We start from the raw sequence: 14,278 nt of genomic DNA, 5'->3' as shown, positions 1-14,278 counted from the left end.
TTTCCCAATGTCAGTGCATTTACATCTTGATTCAAGTCACAATAGACCATCACATATTGCATCTGAAATCTCAGAGTAGGTACTTCTTTTAAATAAGTACTTCACGACTTTCGATATAGTATGAATACGCGCAGTATGAATGTAATCTGGACAACTACATTCGCCATGTTGTCACTGTCATATGACCCACAGTGTCAGCTGCTTCACTGTCATTCACAAATCTTCTCCCATGGCCTCATCGGATAGTAAAGTATCCACTGAATCCACACTTCAGAATCTTATCAGAAATAGCAGGTCATCCGGGTACTTTTTGCCTACTCTTTTATGAATACTGTGAATTTGGACATACAACTCTTTACACATACTGTTTTTCACCTACTATAGTATGCATATTCGGATGCAGCCTCTCTCTTTTCTCTTTAGTTGACTGTGCAAAGTATTTCCCTTAAATCTGCATAATTGAACAATCTCTTTAAATAAAAATATCAGATAAAATGTTTTGCAATGTCACGATTGATTCCAGCCCATGGGTCAGTTTCATTTGGTGCTGCTAGTGACGCAGAAAAGACACATTTCAACTTGCATTCAGGGAAAAGTTTTGAATCAACATCACACAATGAATGAATATGGGCTGGGGAACGTAGTTTTGTGGAATATATGCATTTAAATTTTTCTGAATTCTGCTTGCCTACTAATGAATGAGATACAACCCAAAATATAGAGAAATTCCTCAAAGAAAACTGCTTCTATTTATTCTGTGTTGCTAGGCAGATTTTCCTCGATGTAGCCGATGTAGATTTTTAAAAAAAGTGGTTTGTGATTTATTCACTGCAGGATAACAGTCAAATTGAAAGGTGTCCTCTACGCCAATGCCGTCGACAACCTCGAAGAGACATGAAACAAATCTGGGTTTAGCTGAGCTGATTCGGGTCCCTAACTGCTTAATATTTAACACTTATTTTGACATGCTGATGAATTTTTAACAGGCTCTGTTGATTAACAGTAGGATGTTCTGCCGAAAGCCTTTAAAACTGCAGCAGAAAGCTCATTTATTTTAGATTTTTAGCTAAAAATTTTATCTACAACTACTTCTAGGCAACCTATCAACGTGAGTCCGCCGTTGCTGTGACGACGCCCCGTGTGTGTTTCCCTCCTGCCTGAATGTGATTTATATCAAAGGAGATCTTGCAAGCACGTCAACGCAGCTGCCGGAAACTCTGCCAGAAGAGTCTCACGTTGTAATACACTACACTGCAGAGAGTAAGAGACACAGAACACAGATGATACACGAACCAGAGATGTGTGTATTGTACAATAAATAACCATGACTGACTATTGTGGACAAAAAGAAACAGAAGGAAAAAAGAGAAACAGAGAGGCGTGTCATCTTCCCTCATCTCTATTCTCAAATTCTGTCTGTTCCGCTTTTCTCTGTTCTACAAAGCAGGAAACCCGGAAAAAAAAGAAGAAATCTGGCAGAAGAAATCTGGAATCCTAAAAAAAGCAAAAATATCTAGATCAAAAAAAAGAGAGTGACGGCCCCATGCAAACTCTCTGAGTGTGTTTGAGGCCTGCCATGACACGAAGCATGTCCTTATTTAGTCATAATCGATTGAAGGGTTAAAAAAAGATGGTAGCTTCTGAGTTTAGTTGCCATGGCAACACTGAGGCACAGTTGGAGGTTGGCACATGCACTTGTCGGCACTGAAGCGCTTGGCTCAATTATTTTGGGGCACAGGGGTTAAAGGGATAGTTCACCCAAAAAATGAAATTCTATTCAACATTTGCTAATCATAATGTTGTTTCAACTTGTATTACTTTCTTCCGTGGAACACAAAAGGAATCTTTCTTGAATAATATAAAGGGAAAAAAAAAAAAACGGGGCCTGAAGCTTTCAAACTTCAAAAACATTGCAAAAATGTACCGTAAAATTAGTCCATATGGCTTGTGCGTAATATATAAAAGTCTTGAATTTAAAAAGGCTTTGTATATAGTCTGAAGTATAAAGTCTAACAGTCTGAAATGTATTATTCACTAAAAATCTCGTCGTCCATCTTAGCTCTCCTTGGCATGTTCATGAGAAGAACTCAATTCTTGAACAAATTATTTTTTTGAGTCAGATATTTTTAATGAATCGGTTGATTTGGTTCAAAAAACCCAATCTGGGTTGTGTTTCCCAAAAGCATTGTTAGCCAACTAACATCACAAGTTCCGTCGTTACTAACATAGTTCAACTATTTGGGTTTCCTGAAACCATAGTTCAAACGAACATTCGCAAACTGCATCGCAAACTTGTGTGGTTGGAACGACAGCTCTCGAGCTAGGCATAGTTTCTTGTTTTTATGACATGTGGACTTAATAAATCATTATGTTAAGCAAAATAATAAAGCTGACATTAAGTACAAAGTATATCTTTAATTTCCAATATATACAAATGTCATTTAAATATTTTATATTTTGTCAAGAGATTTTAAGCACCATTTTTGAACAGTGCGCATGTGCGTACGTGCTCTGGTACGTAAGCCTATGATTGAATCTGGATATAAAGCAAAATAACTGAGAAAAATTAGAATTAGTTCTCAGATGCCATGTCCGTAATTTATAGCAAAAAATCTAGCATTAATTCGATCTCAAACGGATTCATTTAAAGAAGTTATTACTTCACCACCTGCGTGACGTCATTCACCAACATGGCTGAATGACAGGTTTGCGACAATACAGTTTTGGGAAACAGTCGTGACTAGCTAATTTATTTGTTCAATGATGCATCGTACTATGGTAGTGAAGCAGCGAGTTACGTCGTTGTATGGGAAACGCACCCCTGAACGATTTAATCATGAATCTGAATCTTGTTCATTATATTGTTACATATACTTCCGACATAGTAACAATACAAATCTGGTTGGAAATCAGTGAATTAATCCTTTAACAGCTCTCTGGAGGGGAAGAATATCGCAAAACAACTATTTAAATGTAGGTCTTCATACCAAGCTAAATTCAAAACATTGTTATAAAGCTCATAAGTCATGTGGACCAATTTTATGGTGCTTTTTGTGTCCTTTCTGAAGCACCAGCCCTCAATAAATGGTTTTGCATGGGAAAAGCTATCAGAATATTCATATTAAACATGTTCCTTACGTGTTTCATAGAAGAAAGGAAGTCACATGGCTTAATAATTGCTTAAGGATTATTGAATATCAACCACCTCCACTACCATTCAAAAGTTTGTGGTCAGTAAGATTTGTTTTAAAGAAATGGATACTTTTATTCAGAGAGGATGCATTAAATAAATCAAAACTGACAGTAAAGACTTTCACATTGTTAAAATGTTAATTTCAAATAAATGCTGTTCTTTTACTCTTACTGAACCCAAAACTTTTAAACAGTAATGCAAGTTTACTCAATGTTACGTAAATGCATTTTTAACTTTCAGCACTGGCTACATAAAAGAAACAGAGCACTGTCCTGAATGTGGAACTGAATCTCTTTATCAAATGACCCTTTTGGCCTCTCTGCCTTTATTTGGGTTGCAAATAATCTTCTCACCTCAGAACTCACACCTTTAATTAAATTACTACTGGGGGGTCCGAGCTGTTAATTACAAAAACTGTGTGTGTGTGTGTGTGTGTGGGAGGGACAGTGGCTGATGTAGAACAATAAGTGAAGGGGCTACTCTGCCCCCAACTCAAAGTCATTTAAATATTCAACTATCCACTTCTCTTTTCTTTAACTATACACATTTCTTTCAGGAAAAAGTCAGACTCACTAGTCTCCTAGCGAACTCCTTATTTTCAGACAGGAATCCATAGCCAGGGTGAACCTATGAAAGAGAGAGACAACTTTTAGTAAATTATTTACTTTTACGCATCCGAAGTATTCATGTTATACAGGTGACATTTAACAGCTCCATCGCATCATTTAGTTATGTTTATAGATAACAGCATTGACCAGTTCACCATGTTAATAATATATGACCTTGTTTATACCAACACGGATTAGGCTCCAACTGAGCTAAAGTCCCCTGTGTTATACCTTACACACACACACACACACACACACACACACACACTCACAGCTTGAGCTCCAGTCTGCTTGACGGCATTCATGATAGCATCCATGTTCAGGTAACTTTTATTGGTAGGGGCAGGACCGACACACACGGCCTCATCAGCCATCTTCACATGAACCTAAAGGAATGAAAAAACACAGAGGAAAATAACATGATTCGGGTCAATTTGACCCATTTCAGTTTTTGAGTTGTTGGAAATACTGGTAAACCTATGGTTTTTCTTGAAATTGTGTTACTTTTTCCCCATTAAGGTCCATGAACATGCCTGCAAAGTGTTGACAGCCTAAAATATTACAAAACTTTTAATGTTTGCAGAATGTGTACATTTTTATCAGTTCATGCATGTTCAGTTTTCTGGAAAGCGAACCCATGATCTTGGCATTGCTCTACTGTTTGAGTTCCACAGCTGAGTTAAAATGCTGAAATGTAAAAAAAAAAAAAAAAAAAAAAAAAAAAAAAAAAGTAATCATATGCTCTCATGTTTATTTTTGTTTTTTGTAATGTGTGAAAAGTGTTAATGTAAAGGTTTGTACCAGATTTTTTTTGCAGTTTTTGTGTTTCCCAGTCTGATGTCTGATGAATTGTTTTTGTTATAACCATATTTTGAAGCCAACACTCAGCAATTTAAACACACTTATTTACATTGCTGTTAATGCTAGTGAGTTCATTCCAGAAAGCACAAACAGATTGTATGTGTGGCCAAGATGCCGTCACACTCGGTGTGAAGCAACTGTGACAGTGAGCTGACTGAGTGACAGACCTCACAATGGGGAAGCATTAATATTGACAACTGCATCAACAGGGGAGGTTTGGAAAAGGCTTGCTAGCCAACTGCTGCTTCTCTGCTAATGTTCTCCACACATGTAAAAGGGGAGACGCAAAGTCGTTTTTCCTCACATTTAACGAGGGTGACGCAAACAGAGGTGGAGGAGCTCGCTCAAAGATCTAGCATAGACGCAAACTGAGCCCAAAAGACTAAAGCAGCACATACTAACTGCAAACTCTGATTTTCTGTATCATCTTATTGCTAACTGAAGAATTGATCATTTAAATGGACGTTATTACCTGACTGTAAATTCATTTTGTTTCCTAAATTGATGTCTTAAATTAAAATTAAATCAAATAAATACTACAAAAACGATCTTGGTTTTTGTAGATTTTAATAGCACAAACAAATCTCTAGACATGTTTTCATTGTCACTGAGTTTAATGAGCATTCTGTCTGAGTCTTTTAATGCAGCGCAAAACTTGACGGCTTCCCACCATTTGTTTCGGGAGAACAATAAACTTCTTTTTCTGTCAGCGCCTACCCTGTTAACCAGAGAGTGTGAGATAGCCTGTGGGTCCAGTTCCATTGCCTTTAATGAAACGCTTTAATGTAAACACCAAATTACTAAATCAATTTATTTAGCTTTCATGGTGTTATAGAAAATGACATTAGATAGAATAAAAAGATTAATAAAAGTTGAAAGAAGGATTCTAGAATTAGCAGCATGTTTGAAAAATATATGAACACATCAATCCTGGGGTCAGTATATGGACTTCTAATGTCAATTTGTTCCCCCATACAGAGTCCAGATTATCCCCCACTGCTCTGTTTAAACATCTTCATTTAGATGCTCTTTGGAGGCTGCAAATCAAATGCAAAAGATCCCCACCTCTAACCCCCCCATCATTCCCCCAATCCAGCACAGAACACAGCAGGGGAACCGAGCAGAGTTTAAAACACTGCCTCTATCAAACTCTCATGCATATGGAATAGGAGGGGGAGAAAACTGACAGCTATCAATCATGGGAACAGAGGATTACACTCCATGAAAAGATAAAGGTGAGAGGAGCAAAAGCTTTGGTTTATCTTGCAATTCTTGTAAAAGTCCAGTGGGATAATTTAGATATTAGCATCAGGCTGCCTCCAGATGACTAAACTGCTTCAGCAAATCTATTTATTCATTTCAAATGTGTCACAATCTTCCTGTACTGCAAATATATGTGGAAGGAATATAAAATAATAATATAGTGTAGTCAAAAAAAAAACCCCAAAGTTAAAATGCATCTATTTTGAATTTTTCTAATTTAATACAAGAATTTTAATTAAATGATATCATCAAGATAAGAATTTAAGCAAGGAATTTAAAAAAATAAAAGGATAGTCCACCCAAAAGTAAAAATTCTGTCATCATCTACTCACGCTCATGTAATTCCAAACCTGTTACTTTTTTCCTGTGGAATATAAAGAAGATATTTTGAGAAGTGTTTTTTTATTATTTTTATTATTTTGTCCATACAATAAAACAAAATGGTCACCAACTGTTTGGTTATCAACATTCTTCAAAATAACTTACTTTGTGTTCCACAGAGGAAAGAAGATCATGTTTGTAGAGACATGAGTATGTATGCATGTAAGCTTATCAATCTATCTTTTTAAAATCATTATATTTAATTGTTTTAAATATGTCAAAATTTTAAAACTTGATTTCAAAAGTTGGACGCAAATGATCGCCTTGCACCATTCCGCCTTCCGTATTCTTCAAAAAGCTTACGCTGAATGTCCTACGCCTTCCCTATTCAACTTATGGAACGAACACGGCGCCAGTTCCATTTTTTCCGTAAGTAGAATAGGGAAGGGTAGGACATACAGCGTAAGCTTTTTGAAGAATATGGAAGGCGGAATGGCGCAAGGCGATCATTTGTGTTGATAAAGCATATACATTTGTATTTTTTTTTAGAAAATGACCGATCGTTTAGTTAGATAAGACCCTTATTCCTCGTCTGGTATCGTTTAAAGCCCTTTGAAGCTGCACTGAAACTGTAATTTTGACCTTCAACAGTGGAGTCCATTGAAGTCCACTATAAGGAGAATAATCCTGGAATGTTTTCATCAAAAACCTTAATTTCTTTTCGACTGAAGAAAGGACAAGGACATCTTGGATGACATGGGGGTGAGTAAATTATCAGGAAAATTTTATTTGAAAGTGGACTAATCCTTCAAAAGCATGGCAGTCCTGTAAAATATGCTTAATAGACAATGAAGTCTTACAGAAATCAAATGATGTTGGTTCTTCACTTTTCAATAAAACACATTAATGAGTCTAAAATATACAACAAAAAGATTTATGTTAAAATAAGATTTTGCATTTTAAATTTTAAATGTGTTCTCAGACTTATCCGCTAAATTGGAATATCACATAAAACATTTGCGATAAGTGTTCAACAAAACACTAGTCACTTCCTGGGAAATTGGTGCAAAACATCTGGAATAAAAATGGAAGTTGCTGCAATCAGGGAAGCCATTGTGGCTCCTTTTCCTACATCATAAATGACTTGCATCTCAGGGCGTGCAGACAAATAGCAATAAACGCTGTCATGTTACTAATGTTTGGGAATGCAATCATGGGAGGGAATTAAACCAAATGATTTTAATGACAGACTTTGGCTCAGGCATTCCAGAATGATCAACCAACATTTGAGATGCTGTGCAATGAAATTGGTCCACTGGTTAGTCCAGTTATCCAATCACATACTCTGTTGAGGTAAAGTCACATCATCGAGTGATTTATTCGGTAAATATGTTCCCATTGTAGTTTATGCGCATGTCTTCTTATTGGATAAAAAAATGTGGTCCGCCTCAATTGAGCGCGTAAGTTTTTTTTATGCACATTTATAGAATTTATGCACATCTTGGCATTTCCATTCATTGTTTTTTATGCAGTATTCCAAAATGTGCATAAAAATAGGTGGATGGAAACATAGCTAGTGTTTATATTTAGGGTACTTTTAAATATTAGTTTTCCTCACCGCACTAGAGTCCACATCACTGTGAACTGCAACTGTCTTGATGCCCATCTTCTTACAAGTTTTAATCACCTATGAATGGAAATAAAGAGAATTAAGACATGTACATAATTGTGAATGTTTATATTTCATAGTAGTAAAACTGCACTGAAGGTTCATGTAGATTCATGTAAACAGTTATACATATAGACTTCACCCTAATTTAAAATGAAAATGGCCTAAAGACAAATGTAATGTTTTGCCTTAAACACACTGAAAAGAACCTTCCTGGTGAAGAACACACACACACTCGCTTACCCTGCAGGCGATCTCGCCTCTGTTTGCAATGAGGATTTTATCAAAGGTCTGTGGAAAGGAAAAGGGAACAGGGCGATTAAGACATTTGTTTTGTCAACACTTGATTTGTCCACAGTGTGTGTGCTCTAACGCGGACTAAAGCTCAACTCATTTAGCTGTAAGTGAAAGCTGTTCAGCACAACACACACTGCTTTTTATTTGACAAGAAAGTAAAGAGAAGAGATAAAAATCTTTGAGATCAAGTTCTGAGTGCAGAACTAAAAAAAAAAAAAAACCTAATATAAATAAACCGTATCAGGTACAACAGGTCCAAAAACTACTTTAGCCCTGTCCAGACCGTAAATACTAAATTACTGTTATCTATTCCCTGACGTGCAATGAACATTCACAAGTTCTAAAGGGGAGATCTAGATTATTCCAAGTGTTGAGGTGGATGTTAGTGTGCCTTAAAGATCAAAGCATGAAGCTTTGCTAATGTTGTCTGCCACATGTAAACAATTTATTGAAAAACTCAAGGAAGTGTCTGCCCATAAACCATGTGTCAAGATGAGCCTTGGGCAACGTGTATCCCAAGAACACATTCCTAAACTCAAAGCATATTTGCCCATATTGCTACACCCCCAATCCCATAACACACAACCCCTCTAGGCAAAGGTTGATTGTTGGAGAATGGAACATCAAAGCTACATGGATGCAACATGATTTTGGAAGTGTAGAAGCCGAGAGAGTAAAAGTCATGCAAAGAGAATTTTGACCCTGAAACATGGGGTGTTTCTCAAAATAACTGATGCATCTTTATTTGCTTTATTTGACTGTTCCAAACACGTCTGTCGTCTTTGAAAGGTCAACTTTTCAGAAGCTACATATCACTCTCACTAATGAATCAATGAATTCCCTAGTGAAAAAATATATATATACTAAAATGTATTTGAAATACATTTATTTTGTGCTAAGCATACTACAAATACATTTACATATTTATGTGCTAAATAAAAATACCATATCGCTCCAAACCTGTAAGACCTTCGTTCATCTTCGGAACACAAATTAAGATATTTTTGATGAAATCCGAGAGTTTTTTTTTTTATCTCCCATAGAAAGCAATTAAATTACCACATTCAAGGTCCAGAGAAGTAGTAAAAACATTGTTAAAATAGTCCACGTGACTGCAGTGGTTCAACCTTAATGTTATGAAGCGACGAGAATACTTTTTGTGCGCAAAAACAAAAATAACGACTTTATTCAACCATTTTTCCTCACTGCGTCAGTATCACACGCATGCGTCGTGCTGCTCACGTGAACAGCGTCAGCCAATACTGAGCCAGTGTTCTGACATAAACACGGAAGCTCTGCTCTTCGTCAACTGCGTAGGAGACTGACACGGAAGAGGAAAAATTGTTGAATAAAGTTGTTTTTATGGTTTTGTTTTTGCGCACAAAAAGTATTCTCGGCGCTTCATAACATTAAGGTTAAACCGCTGTAGTCACGTGGACTATTTTAACGATGTCTTTACTACTTCTCTGGACCTTGAATGTGGTAATTTCGTTGCTTTCGTTGGGGGATAAAAAAAAACTCGGATTTCATCAAAATATCTTGGATTTGTGTTCAGAAGATGAAGGAAGGTCTTGCGGGTTTGGAACAACAGGAGGGTGAGTAATTAATGACAGAAATTTCATTTTTGGGTGAACTAACCCTTTAATTGTGCAGAAGTAGTGCTGAAGTCCAACTAAAGATATACGTAAGTATTTTTGATTGTGCTAAAGTGGAACTATTGCAAGTATACTTTAGGTACACTTTAAATATCTTGCATTTAAAGACTGATATTAAAAAAAGATCATACAATCCTTATTAATAGTGATATTAAAACACATTTTGTAGGCATAAAATTAAGAAATGTGCTTTGTGCAATAAAGAAATACTCCAAATAATGTTTAATTCTAATTTTATTTTATTTATCAGTAAGTCTTAAGTGTCAAATATATTACTGGATTTGAAGTATACTTAGTATGAAATAAATGTATTTTAAATAGATTTTGGTATAGGTTTTTTCTTACTAGGGTTTTCATCGAAAACACTACATAACGGGAAAAAAAAAAAAACTGTAAAAACGTTATAGTAAAACCCGTTAATTGGTTAACAGTAAATTCCCTTACTCTATATGGTGAAAACTTTCTAATAGATCTAATAGGATATTTCATGTAATTTTTACAGTAAAATACTATCAGTACAGTATTTTGGAAGTATTTTGGAAGAAATCATACAGTCCAAAACTGTAAATTGACATTCCCAGGATTCTCTTTCTGACTGCTCACATTTAATGGTTTTTCACTGAAATAACTTTCTTTTTATATTTTTTTTTTTTTTTTTAATCGGATATGTGCATTAGGGTTTTATGTTACATCTTACCTTGATAAATGAATGTTTTGTGCATTATTTTAGTGTCATGCACATTACCATCAAGGTGTTTTGTATTTGTGTATGAACCCGAGCACCTTCAATATAAATGTATGTACCTTAGCTTGTGGAAAAGCTCCTTGTGATGAACTTTGATTGATCATGAGGCAGCATGAGTATTATAAAAGGTAAAACAAATTTTTGTAATTTATTATACAAACATTACTTTAGATAATGAAATATGTTTTTATACTGTAATTTGAAATTAAATCACATAATTGATGAGGGAAACCAAATCAGTAACTATAGCAACCAGAGGAGGACAACCTAAAACCATGACAACAAATGAGATGACAACAAATGAGATGAAAACAAAACTAACAAAACACAAACTCCATGTGACAACCATAGATATCTATAGCCTAGTAGGGTTCTCTGAAGATTAATAACATTTACAAGAGCTTTAACCAATATTCATTTTTATTTACATATGAAGAAATATCTAACATTAATGATAAACTAAATGCTGTGAAAATTAGGGGTAACACTTTATTGTACGGTGTCCTTGTTACAAATGTTACATGTAGTTACTATTGAAATAACTACAAATTATGCATAATTACATGCAACTAACCCTACACCAAACCCTAATTCTAACTAGGGCTGCAAAATTCCGGGAACTTTCAAAGCTGGAAACCTTTTTTTTTATGGGAATTAACGGGAATAAACAGGGAATTTGCAAAATTACAGGTTAGCCTATAACAGGGTACTTAAATGTAAAAAAAAAAACATCTTGCAGCATAATTTTGATTAAAACAACCAGATTTAATGCAATTTCAGTTAAATTTTTACCCTGCACATTCCTCAATCACATTCACACAGCACACTACTTACTGCAGAGCTATTGAGGCCACACCCCCTGCATGCACTGTGCATTCCCCCAGTCCATAACATGCACATTTGATCATAAATACAGAAAAAAACTGTAATATTGTGAAATAGAACCACAATTTAAAATAATGGTTTTCTATTTTAATATACGTTAAAATATAATTTATTCCTGTGATGCAAAGCTGAATTTTCAGCATCATTACTACAGTCTTCAGTGTCACATGATCCTTCAGAAGTCATTCTAATATGCTAATTTGATACTTAATTATCATCGTTGGAAACAGTTGTGCTGCTTAATATTTTTTTTATAACCTGATACTTTTTTTCAGGATTCTTTGATGAATAAAAATTTAAAGAACAGCATTTATTTAAAATAGAAATTTTTTGTAACAATATACACTACCGATGGGTAGTCAGTAATTTTTTTTTTCTTTCTTTTTTTGAAAGAAATTAATACTTTTATTCAGCAAGGATGTGTGAAATTGATAAAAAGTGATATTAAAGTGATATTGTTAGAAAAGATTTCTATTTTGAATAAATGCTGTTCTTTTTTACTTTTTATTCATCAATGAATCCTGAAAAAAGTATTACAGGTTCCAAAAAAATATTAAGCAGCACAACTGTTTCTAACAATAACTGAGTATCAAATCAGCATATTAGAATGATTTCTGAAGGATCATGTGACACTGAAATAAATAACACATAACAATTGCTGCAATAAAAATATATTTATTTTATGTATTTAAGAAATTAGAATGAAATGAATGCAAAAAATAACTTATTTTATGTTATGACCAAACAAAATGTTTATATTTATGTTTGTATATGATACATTTTATATAAATATTATAAATTTATATAAATTTCCCAAAATGTCCAATTAATTCCCGTAAATTCCCATTAAGTTAATTATGAATATTCATACATGTGAATAACTAATGCAGATTTGCAGAGTGTTTCATGGACCAGCTTTGATCACTGCTACTATGTTATCTATGTGTAGATATGGTTCCCTCACTCCTCCAGGCTGTCATCAACACCATGTCAATTGACATAAATGACTGACGTGACCCGTGCACCTTCAGTGTTTGACTGGGAATCTTTTAAACAGTCTGTCAAGCAACAACTGTATAGGACTGTAAAAACAGCACAATGTGCACATGCAAGGATGTGAGGAAAGGAAACAAGGATGCACAGTTAAAAAAATGAGAAGCATCCATGAATACAAAACACTTCTTCTATCTGACTTACCTTCTCATTTGGGTCATTCACCGTAGAGTATCGGCAGATAATAACACCGCACCTCTGCTTAAGACAGACATGCTAAAAGACAGAGAGACGGTGCTGTCAGCAATGAATGGAACCGTTTATTCCAGAGATGCCCAAACCCAAAGGTGTCATGCCATATCACAAAAATAAAATGCCACTGAAGGTTATCCTAATTTCTAATGTATCACTTGTTTTAATTTTTTTTTTTTTTTTTTTTTTTTTTTTTTTTTTTTTTTTGAAATGTAGACAATGTAAGTGAATTTGAGTGAATTATATATATAGATAGATAGATAGATAGATATTACATTTTATATTGCATTATGATATAGTTTGATATAATACAGCATTTACTTTCCGCCCACAACCAGCTCTCAATCAAGTTTGATTTCTGGCCCTTCATAGTAAAAGGTTTGGTCACCTCTGGCTTATTGAAGTTCATTAATAACAAGTACATAAATGTTTTATGACCGCTAACACTGTGTTTTCAGTTACAATAATGAAACATTAAAGACGTCACCAGCAAAACATAGAAATGCATAAATATATTTTTTTGTAAAATCCATAATAAAATTGTTTAAATGCTATTCATAGGTCTGAATGAAACTTATAAATTTCCTACTACTGGCTCACAGTGACAATTGTTTGGAGAGAAACAAGGTTTGTGATTTACAGTTGCCTACACCAGAGAGATTCATATTGTGCTTTGACTGTCACTGATAAAGGTGGAAATTAGATGCAATCAAACATACAAGCTGCTTAAAAAGTTATCATTAGTTGTGAGCGTCAATCACAAGAACTTTCCCTATACATTAGGCACAGATGAATCATTTTGACATTGACATGAGTTCACAGTCATTAGCGATTTAAAGACATTTGGTTTTTTCTTTCTGCAACGACAATAATGATCATGTTCTTTTAAGGAGCAGGTGATGTTTTATAAATAAAACGTTTCAGTTACCAATCAATGAAACTGTCCGTTTATCATGACAAGTTAAGTGAACATTGTTGCTGATCTCTAAGACAAGCCAGAGCGCTTAGTCAGATAACGTTGCAATGCTTTATACATAATTCTGATAAATCATCAGATTCGTTATATGAAATGTTCTCCTACACGCAGCGATTTCAGATATCAAACGCTCACCTTAACAGCATGCAAAACTCTTTGAAAGCCTGCAGTGCTTCTGTAAGTCGCCATGATAGCCGGAGCTGCTGAGACCAGAGCGGCGCGCTCTTACGACGTAACAGACAGAATTCGAGGGTGTTTGCCCTCTCGACCAATCAGATGTGCTCAGATGTGTCACAAACCGAAATGTGTTCCAAGGCAGGGTGAGACAACAATTGGAAGTTGAACGACAGGTTGCTGATGAAAACCGTGACCTTGGAGGCTAAATCTATTCTATTGTATCTGCACGAATCGCTAAAGTATGATTATGCATTAAAGATTGTTAATATTTCATTAAAATAGATGTCAGTCTTTTTTTTTTTTTTTTTTTTTTGGTTGGATTGTTTTAAATGTGTTTTTGTATTAAATTTTGTTTCTCAATTTTTTTTTATTTTTTTTTTATT

General features: G+C 34.7%; 1 protein-coding gene across 1 annotated transcript in view; it reads right to left on the bottom strand.

The window, feature by feature from the left end:
• Positions 1-13,990, bottom strand: part of pcca (propionyl-CoA carboxylase subunit alpha) — a 54,751-nt gene extending 40,761 nt beyond the window's left edge. Inside the window, exons 1-6 of the mRNA XM_051887791.1 lie at positions 13,854-13,990; positions 12,695-12,766; positions 8,159-8,206; positions 7,865-7,933; positions 4,074-4,187; positions 3,767-3,820 (exon numbers count right to left, since the gene is read on the bottom strand). Of these exons, the coding sequence (XP_051743751.1) occupies positions 3,767-3,820; positions 4,074-4,187; positions 7,865-7,933; positions 8,159-8,206; positions 12,695-12,766; positions 13,854-13,907 (411 nt within the window). The 5' untranslated portion in view covers positions 13,908-13,990. The remainder of the gene's footprint in view (positions 1-3,766; positions 3,821-4,073; positions 4,188-7,864; positions 7,934-8,158; positions 8,207-12,694; positions 12,767-13,853) is intronic.
• Positions 13,991-14,278: the final 288 nt, after the last annotated feature.

This window comes from Ctenopharyngodon idella, chromosome 1 (assembly GCF_019924925.1).
Source record: "Ctenopharyngodon idella isolate HZGC_01 chromosome 1, HZGC01, whole genome shotgun sequence".
Taxonomy (NCBI): Eukaryota; Metazoa; Chordata; class Actinopteri; order Cypriniformes; family Xenocyprididae; genus Ctenopharyngodon; species Ctenopharyngodon idella.
Note: the sequence above shows the minus strand (reverse complement) of the source record. Positions and strands in the feature narration are given on the sequence as shown.